At 36.7% G+C, this 18,593-nt stretch overlaps 1 protein-coding gene, 1 long non-coding RNA gene and 1 other non-coding gene across 3 annotated transcripts in view; 1 reads left to right on the top strand and 2 right to left on the bottom strand.

The window, feature by feature from the left end:
- LOC111737785 overlaps nt 1-3,257 on the top strand; it is a 37,251-nt gene extending 33,994 nt beyond the window's left edge. The window contains exon 3 of the long non-coding RNA XR_002779562.1: nt 2,680-3,257. This is a non-coding gene — a long non-coding RNA (uncharacterized LOC111737785). The remainder of the gene's footprint in view (nt 1-2,679) is intronic.
- The window catches only part of HSD17B12 (hydroxysteroid 17-beta dehydrogenase 12), a 139,627-nt gene that overhangs the window by 24,971 nt on the left and 96,063 nt on the right, over nt 1-18,593 (bottom strand). Inside the window, exons 5-6 of the mRNA XM_011356846.2 lie at nt 11,865-11,929; nt 10,997-11,041 (exon numbers count right to left, since the gene is read on the bottom strand). Of these exons, the coding sequence (XP_011355148.1) occupies nt 10,997-11,041; nt 11,865-11,929 (110 nt within the window). The remainder of the gene's footprint in view (nt 1-10,996; nt 11,042-11,864; nt 11,930-18,593) is intronic.
- Nucleotides 609-714, bottom strand: LOC111737830. Its single transcript, XR_002779586.1, has one exon. It is a non-coding gene; the product is annotated as a U6 spliceosomal RNA (small nuclear RNA).

Genomic DNA, 18,593 nt, shown 5'->3' with positions numbered 1-18,593 from the left:
GGAAGGAAGGACGGAAGGAAGGACGGAAGGAAGGAAGGACGGAAGGAAGGAAGGAAGGAAGGAAGGAAGGAAGGAAGGAAGGAAGGAAGGAAGGAAGGAAAGTATGAAGTATAAAAAGTAAACGTATGTTCATCCCGTAATATACGTTTTGTAATCTGCAAATCATACCACATCGTGGACATCTATCTTCCCATGCTAGTACAGATATACATCAGGAAGGGAGGGAAGATTATTTTAAATTGAGACAGTGAGGCAATACAAATGCACACACTGGGAGCTATTTTTTTTTTTCTTACTCTATGTGCATGTCATATGTTAAATGTCTCCTTTGTGAATGGCAAAAATTATCTAGAAAATGATTAGACAAAATAAAACCCCATAAGATACAATCTTACTCACAAAATTACACCAACAGCATGCTAAACATTAAACATGTTCTTGATGGTCTTCAATGTCTGGACATGTTCAAAATATAGTCTCCCCATACCCCCTTCCCCATTTTTATTGAGGTATAATTGATATATAATTTTGTATTAGTCTAAGATGTTCAACATAATGATTTGATATATAAATACAAAATGATTACTACAGTAAGTTTAGTTAACATCAAAAATCTGGAATGTTTCACTAATTTGTGTGTCATCCTTGTACAGGGCCATGTTAATCTTCTCTGTATCATTCCAATTCTAGTATATGTGCTGCCGAAGCAAGCACCAAGATGTATTCTTTATACGTGTGTATTAAAACTCAAGAAGTTTTAATAAACCGACACAAAGGAAGATGCAGTGTTTTCTACGCCTGGCTATTAAAGGGTCAGAAATACCTCCTGAGTGCTCAATGTTCAAATGATCCATCAGCAAAGACACAAGCCCTCTCATGAAAAAGTTAAATTCTGACTCTAATTTCTCCTTGCCATAAAATGGAACATTTTTTTTTTTTGATCTGTCACATAATAACAGCATCGAAAAGTCTGAGAAAAGTTAACCCGAAATCTGCATGCTTTTATAAAGCTAATACCTTCATCTATACTTAAATTATCTTTCTTTCTAATTAGATTATAAATCATAAAAATACAATTTCAAGCCTTCCTCGTTTCGGTGTGTCTGCACAAATAATTCTGAATATTCTGTGCATAGGCTGAGAGGCTTCACTACACTCACATCAAATTAAATTCCCCTTAACACTGAGTTTTAAATAGGACAGTTTAACCAGGCTATTAGTAGTCTCATTTTACTTTATATGCATCAATTGCTATCTTGGTATCTGGTTATTTATACCAGATACCAAGCGTTTCTGTGAAATCTCACTATCTATCTGAAGTCTATTTCACAGCTCACAAGCTGTTTCTGGAGTAACTCAATGTGCTAATTTTAGGCCATCTTCAGGTGATAATTGCTGTACTAGGATATTTTTTGTTCCTTTTAAGATATTGCTAAAATGAGGTTACCATAATTTGTAAGTGCAGTGGTTAAAAAGATTCAAAAAGTTGTAGTAAGAATGATTTCTATGCTTGTTTTCTTCTATGTTGGGGCTGTTTCCAACAGTATACAGCAAACGATTTTAATTTAATTCTTTCTTGAAAAGTAGATAAAGTTGTTGCAATGGTATCTCAACAATGAGAGGTCCAAGGCCTTGCAGAAAAAAAAAGAAACATTTCCTATTTATATATATATATTTTTTAGTGACAGCTTCATTCATCCTCACCACAGAAAGAGTCCTAGAAGCCTGAAATCAAAGGGGAAGGTCAATATACGTTATATCACACCTAGATATTGCATCAAGCTGGACAAAGAGTATACAAATAAACAAGCATACAAAGAGTATACAAATATACAAAGGAAGTTTTTATCAATGACAGCTCAATATAGAATTCCTTTTGGGGACATTGCATATTCATTTTTCAAGAGTGAAATATCTACTGGTATTTATTGCCATACCTATGTATGTTCTGGATGGGAAATAAGAGGCTTTAGTTCAGAAAAAAAAAATCAAAATCGGTATTATTAGATCACTTAGTTGAGATATCTATCTCAAAAACACATTGGCTACCCTTGAAAATCCTTGAAAATATATTTAAATGTAACCATCTTAGTATTCTTAAATATTTCTCATATTTTTGGCAACTGCTTGCATTGTTTTATACTTAGAAAAGCTCCCAAATTAATGTTATTTCTAAGAAAAATTAACAATTTTTTTTCTCTTTCACTTCTCTGGCATTGTAATCAAGAGTTTGTAGAAGGAACTTTATTTTATACTTGAAAGCTAACTAGGTTTCCCACTTTTTAGTTTAGCATGAAAACTAATAACAAGCATATTAAATAAATTATGCAAATTACTTTACAAGCAAGTAATTTATTTTTACAAGCAAATTATTTTTGTATCATGTAACCTCTGGCATTTGGTCATTTTTTGGAAAGAACGGTACAAAGAAAACACTATTGCATGATACTCAAAAGACAATCAAAAACCCAAATGGAAAGATTAAAATTCAAGATAATTTAGTAAAATAAGAAAACGAATTTTGTCACCTGTTATCACCATTATATGTAAATAGGAAATAAAGTGTAACAACTTTCCCTGGAATCTGGGCAAAGCCCCAAGAATCCAGGCTATTCATACAAGTCATTAGGACACTACAAATAACCACTCTGATCATTGCTGCCCTGTCTTCTACCCCAGAGAAATCTGCTTGGAGTAAACAGGATCCGAATTCAAGCAACTGAAAAATGAACCTACGCAAATCAGAAGAAAGTAGATACAAAGGCCTTAAACAAGTTTTCAATTGGAATAATTAACACTAATTTAAAAATCCATGGCATAATAGTGCAAAGAATTACATAAAGTAATTTCAAAGAAATTACTTTTTGGGAGAAATTACATAAAGTAGTTTGGGAGAAATGAGATGGTAATTCCACTGAAGTCATACTAGAATGCTACAGCACACAGTTCCTTTGGCAAACTGTATAATTTGAGCTCTGTGATATCAAGGATACAACTTAATTAGAAATGTTTACAATCTAACCTGTATTACTAACAGAATATCTACTGCACAGGGGGTGAAACGCTTAATTAGATAAAATTTATAGAATGTTCTGAGATCTCCGAGTACTGTTTGATTTTCCTCTTTGTTAATGTTTAAGTCTTTGTGGAAGTGCTCTCCTTGCCATAACTGCTCCCCACCTCCACCCTGTCCCATATTATTTAACCTGAAATTTAACCCTACACTCTTAAAATAAAAAAGAAAAAATTGTAATAAATTCTGGTCTGATATATGTTAAAATAATTTAACGAAAGAAAAAGAACTTTCCAAAACGAAGGGCTGCGTGCCAATTAATAATGATGAATCTCAGGCAATAACTTATAAATTCTAAACAAAAATTAAAATAAAAAGAACACATATACCATCATATACTGTTTTCCCAAGTTTAGCATACTATAATATGCTAAGAGTTCTCATTACTTGAATTTTCCCAAAATAAGCTGACTTGTCAAAAAGTGACAGCTTCTGAGAGGAGAAACCAATCACGAAAGTTCTCAAAGAGATTTTTACATTTTCTCCCATACATTAAGGCATTTCTTCTATAAAGTAGCTTTATTCTGAGCTGGAAAGAGCCTTAGAACCAATCCACAACTACTTCCTTGTTTTTTAAAGATGAAAACTATTGAAAGAGTGGTTGTCATGCAGTTTGGCAAACCCATTTCTTTGTAGCTATGTCTGAAGCAACCCATTACCATGAGAATCCAAGGGCTAAATGTACCAACTAATTTGGAAACTTCTACAAGCATAATGATAGCTGCTTTCAAATGGATTAAAAGACTCTCTTGATGTTAACTTGAAAGGTCTTCGTCTAGAAAAGCCCTGGGTGGGAGTCAGTGGTGAGGGTCATACTCTCTTTCTTACAATTTGTTAATTTCCTAATGTTGTTAATTTGAATTCTTGGGAGCTAGGTAGGGGGATAAACTCAGCATAATCCCTCAGTTAAATACAATGAGACTGCCAAACAGAGATTCTTCTCAGAGATTTCCACATTAATAGAGGGCTCCCCCTGCTGGTACGATGTCACACGCCAGAGGTAAATCCATACAAGTAAAAAGAAAACACATGTTTCTCCTGTGATTTTTACCCATCTGTCTATCCATCCAAACATCTATCATCTGCTCCATGGGCAGAGCATAGTGTTACCCACTGCTGGCTGAGTGACATACAATGACTACATAGTGGTATCAGAAAGGAAAAAATTAGCTTTTCAAAAGCATGCAAAGGGCCTCAAACTCCAAGTGTTTTGATTCAGATAATCATAGGGATGGACAAGATTCATTTCGTTAAAGCCATTCTAATCCCTCAACTCCACTAAGCAGTTACGCAGTTTGAGTATACTGAATACATGGAGTTACCTGAACAGGGGAATGCAAACTCAAACGTCTAAAAGGGCCGGGAAGGTGACATAAATGAGTACAGCCGGCGAGACTGGTGGGACTGGTGGGATCGTAGCCATGTGCAGAGTGCAGGCGTGTGACTCTGTAGCGCACTCAGCTGCTACTCAGCTCTAATCGCTTGCTGCTATGCTACAGCTCAGGTATGTGTTACCTGATTTTCAGATTTTTCCCAAGAGAAGCTAGAAATTTGGGTGTGAAATGTCCCAGTTTTGAAAACAGTGCTTGAGCCAACTGAAATATGCCGAAATGTAGGCTGAATGTGCCCAACTGAAATAGGGCACATTCAGCCTACAGGAGTTTGCAATCTCTGATCTAGACTCAGAAAAGGAATTCACCTCCATATTCTACTTCTGGCAGGTCCAAAGGTTAGGAACTTCTCACATTTATTTCCTTCGGTGTAAATGTCAGCAATGGATCTAAGTTCAGCCACATATACTAGAGTCACATATAGTAAGTGTGACCCTTATTCCCAGGCACTAGAATTTTCAGTTTCTTTCATTCATTCATTCATTCATTCATTTTTTAGTCAAAAAGCATTTGTTGTATCCCTGCCATATGTGGGGCCTGGGGCTAGGAAATGGCAAAAATGAAAAAAGACATGGTACCCGCCCTAATAGGGCTTACAATCTGTAGAGAGACACTCAACTAAAAAGGAAGTGCTGAGTGAAGGGAAGACCCGCAGTGTGCACTGAAGCTGCATGGCTTAGAGACCTAATCTAGTCTGCAGGGGTCAGGAAGCCTCCTCCCTATGTCCATCCCCAGGTAGGTAATACTTTAGCTGAAAAGTGAAGGGTAAATAGAATTAGCAGAGTGAAAGATGAGGGAGCCTTCCACGGAGCGGGACCAGCCTGAGGAAACAGTAGGTTCAGGAGGCTGAATGAAGATGCTTTGACTGAGCACAGAGAGAGTTAGAAGGAGAGGGACCTGAGGTGAAGCTGGAGATGTAAGCAGGGGCCAAATCAGGTGGGTCCTACCCTAGAGGTCAGGGGTCCCCAACCTCAGACTGCGGACCAGTACCGGTCCATGGCCTGTTAGGAACTGGGCCGCACAGCAGGTGAGCTGCAGGCCAGCAACCAAAGCTTCATCTGTATTTGCAGCCGCTCCCCAGCGCTAGCATCACTGCCTCAGCTCCACCTCAGACCATCAGGCATTAGATTCTCATAGGAGCATCGGTTCCTGGTGCCAAAAAAGGTTGGGGACTGCTGCTATAGGTCACGTGAAAGATTCTGGACTTGAGGAAAAGGAGAAGTCATTGAAGGATTGAACAGCAGTGTGATAATAACCTGATATGAAATACCCTGGCTACAGTACAGAGACTGGACTGGAAGGAGACAAGTTGGATGGAAAAGGCTAATTAGGTTATCTATTCCAGCAGTTCCCATTGAGAAATTTAGAGGCTTGAAATATGCAAGGTACCACTGGGGATGAAAAGGAGTTGATTGTGAAATACTTAGGAGGCTGATCCAACTGGCCTTGATATTGTGTGTGTGTGTGTGTGTGTGTGTGTGTGATGTCATGTTTCCCTCCTTCACACTAAATATCTCTAGTTCTTTCAACAGTCCTAAGGAGACATAGTTTCAAGTCTTGACTTTCGTTGAGTATCTGATGAAGAAAAAACTAAATTATGAACCCCTGCTTAAGACTCCCCCTCCCTACCCTAAAGCAATCAAAACTCAGTGGTCACTATACGCAGAGGTTGTTGATAAATTTTACCTTGAGCCACACCCTCACATACTTTCTTCTCTGCTCTAAGAAAGGTAAGAAGGAAGACTGAAACATCCCCTCCATTTGTCAGAACGGTAGCCTGGGAATTTCCTAAGGCATTTGGGGATAGGCAGGGCCACTCTCTATTTTCCACCTTAGTCACCAAGCCCAGAAGTAGCTTCAGAGTCCAGTACCGTCAGAAGGAATGGCTTTCTCACCCTTAGGGAGTTGCAAGCAGTTCAGGTTTATTGTTTGGGCAGTGTCCATTTGAAAAGGACTGAAGAGTCTATGGTGTCTTAAGGTCCTAAAACTGTCATTAAAGAAATCAAAAAGCACACCTAGAGAAGGCAGGCAACTCCAAGTCTGGCAAATGCTAAAACAAATCAGAAACAACACAAGATCATTTTAGAACTTGTCTTTGGATTGGTGTGACGTTCAACATACTATCTGAAATAGGTCTTGTATTTACTTTTCTCTGGAGTTGTGGCACTTCTCCCCCTTTTCCGTGATTTCTCTAATAGTAATCAATAGCAGTATGACAATTTCATTTGCAAATTCTCTCAGTACTCTGAGATGGGAAGCCCTCCAGGCATAAGACCAGAACTATTTTGGAAGAGTGTGGTTCAATATCTGGAAGTTTAATTATCTCTGAATTCCACTGTTTCTGGTCTCAAGGTCATTATCTTAGATTTTAGTCACCGAGCATCGGAAATCACAAGAAAAAAGCCCTAGCTATAGGACTTTTCTTCCAGCTTAAGGCCAATCTATCTGCCATATTGGTCACCTATGTAGAATTTCCACACCACTGTTCTCTCCTTGGCAGTTATCTGCTCTGAAGAGAACAAGACTAAATTTAACCCTGAAGGATTTGGGAGCAAAACTGGAAAAGCAGGCAACAAGGCTTCTAAACATCCCTTGGGTTGCCTCAACTAACAGTATTAAGCCTGGTAAACGGAAAGCTTGGTTAAGTAAGTCACTGAGAGGGAAAGAAAGGACTAAATCTAAAGAAATAAATTATTAGATAAAATGAAAAGTGAAACGATCAGATGGAACTGGAGAGCTCAGTGGCCTAAACTGGAATCTATGATTAAACATCAGGGTCCACAGGCAAAAACACTCCCATTAATATTTCTTCCTTAACATTCTTCTGGATCGCTCACTACCACTTTGTCTGGTGACGACCTACAATTCCTTTGGTCAGGATATTTCATTTTTATTATTCTTCTGTTGGAATATAGGATTTATGTGACTTTTACAATCATCTGACCTATTGATATAGGACAGGAGCACATGAACCAAGCAATAATCCTGGACCTGAAGGAATGTAAAGCCAGGTCATTTACTGCTCATGGCATAGCACAGAACTTATAATACGATGCTGGGGCCCCACCCAGCACACATCTCCAAGTTAGAGACACAAGCACAAGGTCACAAGGGCAAGCTAATTCCTGGCATGCTTCACAGCCAGGAAAGACTATCACGTGGTTTGGTGAGGAGATAATATTTGGACCAACACTGATGGGGAGAAGAGGTAGATCTCTTTCTTATAAAAACCTTGTCAATGCATTTATTGGGGCATTAGCCTTCAGACATCCATGCCCCAGCTCCCCTGATGTCTAGCCACCATAAAATCTTGTAAGATTGTAGAGCCAGACCAACTCTCATCTTTTAAGTTACCCTAGGGCTCTAAACGCCATTGCTACTGAAAATGTAGCCCTGGCCCTGACAACACAACATAGTCAATAACAGGACAAAAGGAACAGTTCATCAAAATATACCATAGGGCATATGACAGCAGCACAAAAGAACACTAAACCTGGGAGCACCACACACAAAACTTCATCAAGGTGAGTGCCCTTTTTTCGGTATAAATAAGACAAACACATATAATAGGAAATACACATTGCCATGTCCCTCTGCCACTAGAAATGCCTTTCTAAAATGCAGAACAGATCACGCCTTATTTCTACTTTAAAGCTTTCTATGGCTCTCCATCCTCTTGAGCACAGAACTCAAGTTCCTGCACAGTCATGTCCCAGCTTACTTTTCTGGCCTTCAGGTTACCTACTGCACACCACTCACCTCCCATTGTGAGTGAAACGATTTTCATAACTGAACAGTCACTAGTCAACTGTGCTACGGAGATGTTAACTACAGTGATCTTGCTATAGTACGACAACAAAAAAACTGGCTGTCCTCCAGATATTAACTCCATGATGAATAAATCAAGAGTTTTGAATTGTTTTTCCAGTAAAAGTGCATATCACAAAGGGACAGGAAAATTCATATTTACACTAAAGATAAAGAATGATTATTTGGCTTAAGGAAGAAGTGTTTTAAATAGCAAGCCCTCTTAGTGCTCTGTAAGTAGAATCTGATTTGCAAAAAGACGTTTACATACAAAAATTTTAGGCATATATCCAGTTCTACTGGTGATACTTCCCATCAATATGGTTCACAATACATGATTCGGTATTTTTAATAATTTAGCATTTGTCTCCACTAACTGATTTCATGGGAACAAGTATATATGCCAATGTGGGGGGGGGTGGGGAGTAGAAGAGGAAGACTAAAGAGGAAGGAGAAGTATTTTATAATTTGCCCAAGATATTAAGACTGGTGGCTCATTTTTATTTCATCATTATCATCAACAAACTGAAAGGTACTCTCCAGTGCTATTGGATTTGTGCCGCTTTATCCACATTTCCCCCTGCACTAATCATCTTTAAGCAGGGACGGGAGGTGATCACCACCAGCACATGCTGATCTGTGCTCAGATGCTGCTTGAAGGATGCAGTGTGTGGCCATGGAGCACAGCAAGCTGACTGGTTCTCACAGATCAAGGTCAGGACCTTGGCCTTTTATCATTAGTATTCTGTATACTGTCGGCCAAAAACGTCAAAAACGTATGCTCTGGGACACAGGGAGGGCCAGGGTTTTATACTATCAGATTATACAAACACATAAGTATTAACAAGCGGAAGAAAATACAGAATATATAATGATACACATGTACATAGTTTTAATACTCATTATTTTTAAGCATCTGGCCAAATGTAGTAGAAAAATTTATCAAAATAATAGTACTTCACAGTCATTTCAAAAGGCAAAACCACAAAACATAAATATTATGGCCTAGAATATTAATTTTCATCAAAAAACTTTGCTTGTTAAAAATAAAGTTATAGACGTACATATTCACTAAAAATCTTTATCAGCTCTGAACTCAATTAAATAATAATAGACACATTTTAGAGCTCTTACTATAATCTGGGCACTATTCTAAAAGGTTTATATGTGTTACCTTGTTTAATTCCCAAAACAATTCTATTAGGTAAAAAGAATTATCATCTTTGATTTATAGATGAAAAACTGAAGCAGAGAATAACTAATTTGCCCAAGGCCATATAACTAGTAAATGAGGGCGTTATCTAATTAGCTTGAAACCTCATACAGATTATTAAAGGATAATCGCGTTTATATAAACACGCCAAGGGAAATATCTTTAAAACTGCACAGATATATTCACATTATCCATGTTTTAAAAGCATGAATTTTGTGCTTTTCCTCTTGCTCCACATCTACTCACAGATCCTTGTTGGTAGTTTACCTCACTTAAGCTAAATCTTCTGTGAGAAAAAACCTTGGTTAATAACAACAAAAAGGATAGTAATTATTTGCTTTATAAAATTACTTGGCAAATATAATTCATTTGAGGTGCCTTTAAGCAGTAAGCTGCCAATGTTATGTGGTATGTGTGAAGGGTGTAGCTTTCATTACGGCAGAGCTGGTTTATCTGAATCAACTGTATTGATAAAATTATATAAAATCATATAAAAACTGAATTAACTAACCACTTTAAAAGCAACATACATATTATGCAAGGAGAAACACAGCCACATATGAAAAGTTGAATAAGGCACAAGATTTCAGGGCTCTTGGACTTGAAAACTGTATAAGGGTTATGGTTTCCCAGAACATGAAGACTCAAGCATTTTTCTTTATACAAGAGAGAAAAAGATCAAGACTATGCCATCAAATGAAAATTAATAATTAAGTTCTTATTTATATTTATCTGGTTAATTCTCATCATTTTGAGTTAAATATTTTTTGATTTCCTTAAACTAGTACATAAGAGTTATTGAAAGTGGATCTGGCTTTCCATCAGTTTGTTCAAATTTAAAGTATCCGACATTGCCCATGGAAAGTTTGCCTCAGACAATATTTTCTGATGGTCTAGTATATATAATCAAGGTTTGGTATCTTATTGTAATTACTGTTAAAATACAAAGAAAAATGGTACTCAGATGTTCGTATTTGCTAGCTAGTCTTCCTTTTAGCATAAATTAGCTGTGGTGTCTTTTGTCAGTATATACAAGTGATCTGGCTATAATGCATGTCTAGCAACTAGAAAATGGAGCAGTTTTTATGTGTGACTAGTAAAAACCATCCATTACTTTATAGTCCTATACTTCCCATACAATCCTTTATCACAACATTTAATCAACTAACATGTATCACAGGAAACACAGAACGGAAACAATTTATCAGTGATGCATGGCATGTAGATAAAAACTTGGCATAAATCAATCTTCAGTCTCATTGTGTGTAGTCCCTGGGCCTACCACAGTGTTTGCATAGAGGAAGCAGTTGTTAAAAAGCAAAATTATACACACACCTGTTTGGTACTGAGTTCTTTCTACTTCCTGAAGATATAAGGAAATAGACTAGAATACACACTTATACCAAAACAAGAGTTGATGGAAATGAACAAACTGATTATGTCAGTGTTGTTAAATAGAAAGAACCAAAAACAAATGATAAATTGATACAAAAAAAAAAAAAAACTGCTTACCTTACAAACAGAAAGAACATTAATAAGTAACAGTTTCTTGATGGTCTGCAAAAAAAAAATATTGATGTTTATATAGACTTGACCATGGAAATGACTGTATTAGATATATACATAAGGGACCTAGAGATGCATTGAAAGTTTTCCCAGATACAGTGGAGACCTTGGGAAAGAATTAGAGTTGGGGTGGAGAGACACGTTTTATTTTACTCTCAATGCTATAGTACCTTTCTATCAAAAGCAGCAATTCATGCTAATATGCAAAATCCAAGGTATGTGTGCAAATAAAATCTGAAAACAAAGACAGACTTAATCTAAAATAAACAGGAACATACTGCAATTTCCTCTGATAATATGAAAAGGAGAAATGATTGAATCTCAGATTTTCAACAATTTCAAAAAAAATTACATATTCCTTCAATGATAGGTTTTTCTAGTTTTTATTAAAGAATTATGCATCAAGGATATAGCTTTCATTTTGGTAGAGCTAGTTTACCTGAATCAACTAGTATATTGCTATATATTAACACATTTATAGTTTTTAGATTGGAGTTTAGAATCCTAATACTTAAAACAGAGCTGTTTTGATATAATAAACATAAGAATAACAGAACTAGAGTTATTACTGAGCCTGGCACTGTACAAACGAAGTTATAAGTATTTTCTCATTCAATCTTTCTAACATCACTGTGAAGTTGTCTATTTTATGGGTGAGGGAACAGACACTAAGTATGGTTGAGATAAATTCTCAGAGTAACTCAGGCAGCAAACAGAACAGCCAGGGTATGTACCTTGCAGCCTGAGACCATATTGCCTCCCCAATACCTGTACGCATTCCTTTTGTTACCATAATATACGAAGACAGACTTACATCGTCCAAGTTAGGAATTTCCAGAAAGTATTCAGGATGCTGATATGACATTCCCACGTTGTTCACTGAAATAAGACGAGATCATTAGTTGGCTAACATATATGTTTTATAGACTTACTGAAATAATGAGATTAAAGATTACAGGGCTAAAATAATATTTGATGACACAGTGTTTATGGATGGAGTGACCTTTGCCATACCTTTCTATCCAAAATCTATCAGTGTATGTACAGTTCAAATGTCTTCTCTTGTATCTACCACCCAACTCGCAACAAAAGAACTTATAATCACTTCCCAATTTCCATACCCCCTAGACTATGTATATTTTGCCTCTGTGATAGTTATTTGTAGATGTTGTTTAACTTCCTCTGGGTCTTAATTTTTCATAGTATACTTTTTTAAAAGGCGGCACATACTGCAGTGTAGGAGACTGGAAACTTGAGTTCTACTTATAACTATTTCAGAAAATGTACATATCACTGTATGATACGCATCTCAGTTTCTTCATCTCTAATATGTGTGCTCATTTAATCATCCAACAAAACCAGAAAGAAAAGTCAGTTTCTGGCATCACGAAACATACAATCAAGAGGGAGAAGAAAGGCACTAAACAAAAAGGATTAAAACAATTATTTCATTACACAGTACAGGGTGCCGTGGGAGCCTATACCTGGAGAGTCTGATCCTGTCCAGGAAGTAAGAAAAGGTTTCTCTGTGGAGGCCAGGAGAGTGCATCATACTAAATGTCCCCAGTACACCATCCTTCCCTACTAGCCCATAAGGCCTTGAAAGTCCAGATCAGATCTTAGTCTTCCTTGTATTCCCACTTCTCGATCACTTAACCTAAAATTGGGGCTACAAGACAATTGAGAAGCTATGAATAAATTTATACACAATTGGGTACGTGATGAGTACTCAGATATTCTATGGTTTCCTTAGCTCTGTAAAGACAAAGACAAACCCAGAATAAGGAACATGTGTAGGAATCAAATATGAATAAAATATCTTAGAATTTATTCAAGCCAAATAAATAATGAAATGGATTATCTAAATATCTGTATTTAATCATCACGACAATTATATTAGGTAGTTCCTATTATTATCTGCCTTTTACATATTAGGAAGCTGAAGTTTACAGCAGTTAAATAACTCACCCAAGGTTATAGAGAAGGAATTCAAACTCAGGAAATTTGACTTCAGAGGCAAGGCTCTTAACCACCACATTAAAGCCATCATATGCCTACATCCACTATTCAATTCGGAAAAAAAATAAGTAATAATTGGATAATAAACAGATATCTGATAGTAATATTTAATAAAACTGTAAAGTATCAGAAAAGAAAGGTTTCAGTAGCAAAAAAATAATAAAATTATGATCAGGCTGCTAAAGCTGAAAAGAAATTGTGCTAGATAAACCTGATAAATTAGTAGTTCAAAGGAACTTAAGAAGGGTTCTATATTTGGCAGTAAGCCAGTTGCTTGAGGCTGACAGTCTCAAGATTTTACTAGCACAATTTGGTCATAATGGCTTGAACAAGATCACCGAAACCTATCTGAAAGTCTGTTAAGTATAGGATAATGGCAAGGCAAACTGTATTTAATTAGGATTCATGCCCATCTGAATAGGGATAGTATCTAAACATAATTAATAAGAGCAGGTCCAAATCCATTTTTTATTCTATTCAGTAGGGTCTCCACTAACCAGGGGTTCTAGGAATCAATTCTATAAAAGATCTGTTAATAATTAAGCCAAAACTAGTTGAAGGTAAGGCTTTATATTCACTTGACTTTGCTTTAACCATGTACAGAATTATAAAGGATGAATAACTAATTTACAGTGTCAGTAAGAGAAAGAGCGACAACCAAAAATATTTGTTAAAATGCTACACATAAACAAAATATTCTTTACACAGTCAGTTTAAGATAATAGAATCCTTGAAGAAAGCTTTTGCTAAATTGTAATATTCATCAGGATGTTTTCAAATTTTCCATCACATGCAAGAAACTCCATCTCCCTCCATTCTCTCATATCTAGCAAACTTTCTGTCTTCAGACTCCTTTCTATTCCATGAAAAAATTAATACTCTATTTCAAAATGCTGAAGAAAACTGAAGAATATAATTATAAATCTTAAAATTCAGACTAGGTTTTTAAAAAAAATCTGGGAACTTTATAAGCAGCAGAGTAGATTTTGCAGTCTTTGCAACATGTACTACAAGTACAAAGTCGAGCTAAGGAAGCCCACGGATAACTGAATAACTACGCAAGCAGGAAGTGTTACCATGGTTAAGGATGCATTAACAATAGAAAATCTTCAGATCTGTCTCTGCTAATTGAGCAAAGAAAAGCTATCAAAGCATCTATCTACTCACACAATAAAAACATGAGCATCTACTTAACACAGCTCTAACAGAAAACCTGGTCAACACTGAAACCTTCAGCTCAAATAAAAAGTATCATGTAGGAGGGCTACGCTTTCATATCCAAAAATACACAAGAAAAATGTTAAAGCCAGAACAGATCTGTCAGAATATCGATCCCAGTTTTACGAGTGCAAGTTAACGTCAATGTCACACTGGCAAAATGTCCTACAGTAAGGATTAGGACTCTCAAATCTCTTCCTGTTTTAGTATTTGCACCTTTGCTGATGGAATATACGTGACCCATAATCTCTAGAATCAGTAACCACTTCAGAGTGCAATTATTTAAGAATGTAGAGGAAAAACAACTGTTGCTCTCGAATAGTTATTTCCATAAACTGCACAATAGTGCGATCTTTTGGAAAAAGCAACCCACTGCAATTTTATTTTGAGACATTAGGTGGCAGCAATAACCAATGGCAGGCCGAAGGTTTTCAGGGAACTGAAAAAGGCAGAAAACAGGCTTTGTGGGTAGGAGTGAAGGGTGGAAAAGTTTCCATTATAACTTAATCTCATTAAGAGATGCAATGCCATCTTTATATATTACAGGATTCATTATAGGATTCGCCAAACCAAACAATGCCACAAGTTATTCCAACATTATTCAGAAAGTTGAAAATCCCTTCTTAAAGGGTAGCATTGTAAATTGGTATTCAATATCTATTCATTAGTGAGGGTTTTTTTTTTTTTTTTTAATTCTTCAACTGAGACACCAGAGACAGATTTAAATTTTTTATTCAGTGGAGAACAGATGTGAAGATAGACCAAGAACAAGGACAAGGTAAGTGGAAAGAGGAGGAGGGGGCAGGCAAAGAAGCCATCCTAATGGAGTTGATTCTCACAGAGAACTATCAGTATTTGGGGCTCAGTAGTGCTCTCCATGCTCCCATTCAGAATTTTCGAAAACACTACTATCGATAAGTATTGTAAAGACTCAGAAAATCCACAAAGTAGTTCTGAATGTTATATAAATATCCTAAATTATATCAAACTAGAGTTTAAAAATCACTTCCACATCTCATACTTCAAAAGGAAATAAAAACATACACAAAATTTCTGTTTCTTCTAAATTCATTTGCTGCTGCTTCTGATCTACTGGACTTTTAGAATCTTTTATCAAGACCAGCTGCTATAGAGATAATGACGTCATTAGAAAATTAGATTTTTGGTAACTGGGTTGGGCACGAGGCAGGAGCAAACAACAATAAATAACTAGAAAATAAAAATCCATTTGAACAAACACAGTAATAACAGATGCAGGCATCCACACGCAGATCACTTTCAACCTGCTGCTTTTCCCAGATAAATCAGAGACATAAGAAGTTAAGGTGGTTTAAAAATACACTGCCTAATGTTTGGACTTCCCAATATATATCAAATAATTCAACGTATTCTCTATTTCCTTCTCATCATATTAACATAGAAAATGTTAAATTTACATTTCAGTCGCTTTTATAGTTACATACACTAATCCAGTTCTAGTACTCAAAGAACAGAGAAATGGAAAACCTATTAGACTTCATTAAGAAAAATGGATTTGAATAAAATGCCACCACTTCATCATATTTCAAAATAAACTGGATTTTAAATTTAGACATAGTAATAGTGTATGTACCAAAAGTGGGGGGAAAACCTCTTCCATCGTAAGCTTTTGAGCTAAGAGTCTGGATCTCAGAGTCCAACACAACAGAGCCAAGTTTTCAGTCTTGGCTCTACTACTACCAGCTCCTAACAAGAGGAAAGTGATTTCACCCCAATAAGCCTGCTTCCTCTTGATCTTTACGTATAGCAGGGATAATAATTTAAGAATTAAATGAGATGATATACATCTTTAACCCAATGCTTTGAACATACTAGTATGTTAATAAAATTAAGAAGTAGTACTACTTTAGTATAGTCATTTATTCAACAAGTATTTATTTAACTCCTATTTTGTGCCCAACACTATTCTAGGTGCTGGGGAGGTGGCAGCTTAGACAAGGTCACTGCTCGTATTATATATGAACTACGTCCAAGTGGACAGAGCCTTCTAAAAGAGAACTAGCTCTAGGCAACAGTTAACCAGAATAACCATTTATACTGATTAAATTGATCCTAATTGCTTCTCTACCCTCTTTATTTTACTCAAGTAGATCTAGTCTTACAGTCTGCAGAGAGTGTGGAAAGTGACGCAAAGAAAATTCTTTTTTGCCTTATTTAACATATTGCTGTAGCTAGCACATGTTCATACTCTGACAGATGATATTTGGAACACTATGTAAAACATTTTGCAAACTTCACAGTTTTCATACACTTGCGAGTAGCAATTCCTAAATAAAAGAGAGTTTACAAGGCTTTAAATTTACAGTGCCTTTAATCAGAAATTGAAAAATTAAGATCGAGTCAGAAGTAATACAACAGAACATTTCATTTCCACTCTTTAATTATAAACTGCTATGTGATCTTCATTACAAAACTAGGAAAGGTTTACTATACGTAAACTTGGAAGAGGGGACAAGGAAGGAAGGAAGACGTGACTGGTAGTTAAATCTTAGCTAACGGGAGGAACATTTGTCATTTTCATGAATTATGGTTCTATTTATATTTCTGAAATCACAGCTGGATCACCCGGTTTTAACCTAAAGGTTCTGTTCTAATTAATATTATTGGTGGGTTTCTATTAAAAGGAAATACATCTGAATTCTAGGTCTCATTCTCACTCTAGAAATCCAATCTCATTCAACACATCTGGTGGAACTATAGTCTGATAATGTTTCTGTTTAGTCTCCTAGCATTAAAAAAAAAAAATTCCATGTACTTCTTCTGCTTGCCATACTTGGTTACACTGGGATTCTGCCTCATTCAACACGAAGGAGGGCATTTACGCCAGAATCAACTACCTATTTGAAGCTCCATTTGGATTTCTCACAGCCCTGTCAAGTTGAACATACCCCAAAGTGAAACCACCATTTGCTCCTGATCCAACGTTTCCTGGCATAGGGAACTAGCGCCCAGTTGCTCAAGTGAGAACCTGGAAGTTGCTAATTATTATTTGTATAATCTGGACAATGTATTTAACCTCTGTAATCTGTTTCCTGTTTATAAAATGGGCATAGAAGTATTAATATCTACTTCACAGGATTGTTGAGGATTACATGAGATTCATTAGTGTGGTGACTGGCATGTAAAAATGCTTAATGAATGTTGATAATAATAATTAAAAACAAAACAAACAGCCACCATTGTTACTCTTCACTCCTGTCAGACGAGACCTCTGATGAGGACCTCCATCAGAAATCGGTCCTGCTTCTATTTCCTAAACACCTCACTAGTCAATTCACTTCTACCCATTCCCATTGCCAACATTCTATATAAACCATCTTCATACTATGTCTCATTGCTGGTCTCCTTGTACCAATTCTTGCGCTCTTCAATTGGCAATCAGAACAATCTAAAATTTTAGGAAAACGTCGACTCGCTGCTTAAAACTCTACAATGTCTACATTGTGCTTCGAATAAAGTCCAAACGTATGAACCTGGTTTTCTAAGTCATTTGTGATCTGGCCCTGCTTAATCTCCAGGCTCCAGACACTGTCTTCTCTGCAACCTGTGTTCTAGATTTCAGATCTGTCAGTTCCTCCAACTACACATCGTTTATTCTACCTAGAAGCCCTTCCCACATCTTTTCTCCCAGGGTTAATCAGCCTTCGGATCTCAATTTAAATATTACTTTCTCAGAGAGATTGTCTCCGACACTCTGAACTTTCTCAGTAACATACTCTTCCATTATATGCAACACATTCTCAATTACTTGTTCAATAGCTGTCTTCCATGAAAGCAGAAATATCAGCCTTGTTTACTGTTATATCTCTGTAATTTTACTTGAATGAATCAGTATATGATTGATTGAATGACTCGATCAACAAATAGGAAAGGAGAGGTACTGTATAACAGAAGTCCCCAACACGCAGGCTGCGGACTGGTACTGATCTGTGGCCTGTTAAGAACCGGGCCACACAACAGGTGAGTAGCTTCATCTGTATTTGCAGCCGCTTCCCAGCACTGGCATCACCGCCTCAGCTCCACCTCAGACTATCAGGCATTATATTCTCATAGGAGCACCGGTCCCTGGTGCCAAAAAGGTTGGGGACCGCTGCTGTATAATAGAGAATTTGGTCTTTGTCCCAGATTCCTGGAATGGAGGTTCTACCTTTGGAATTTCCAAGGCAATAAGACTGCCTTTGTTATTCATGGTGGGCCTTTGGATCACACCTGAGTTCATCTTACCTGAGATAAATCAGAATGGGGACTGGTCACCAGAAAGACCAAC

This window comes from Pteropus vampyrus, unplaced genomic scaffold (genome assembly GCF_000151845.1).
Source record: "Pteropus vampyrus isolate Shadow unplaced genomic scaffold, Pvam_2.0 Scaffold31, whole genome shotgun sequence".
Lineage (NCBI taxonomy): Eukaryota > Metazoa > Chordata > Mammalia > Chiroptera > Pteropodidae > Pteropus > Pteropus vampyrus.
The sequence above is the reverse complement of the archived record's forward strand: the minus strand, read 5'-3'. Positions and strand labels throughout refer to the sequence as shown.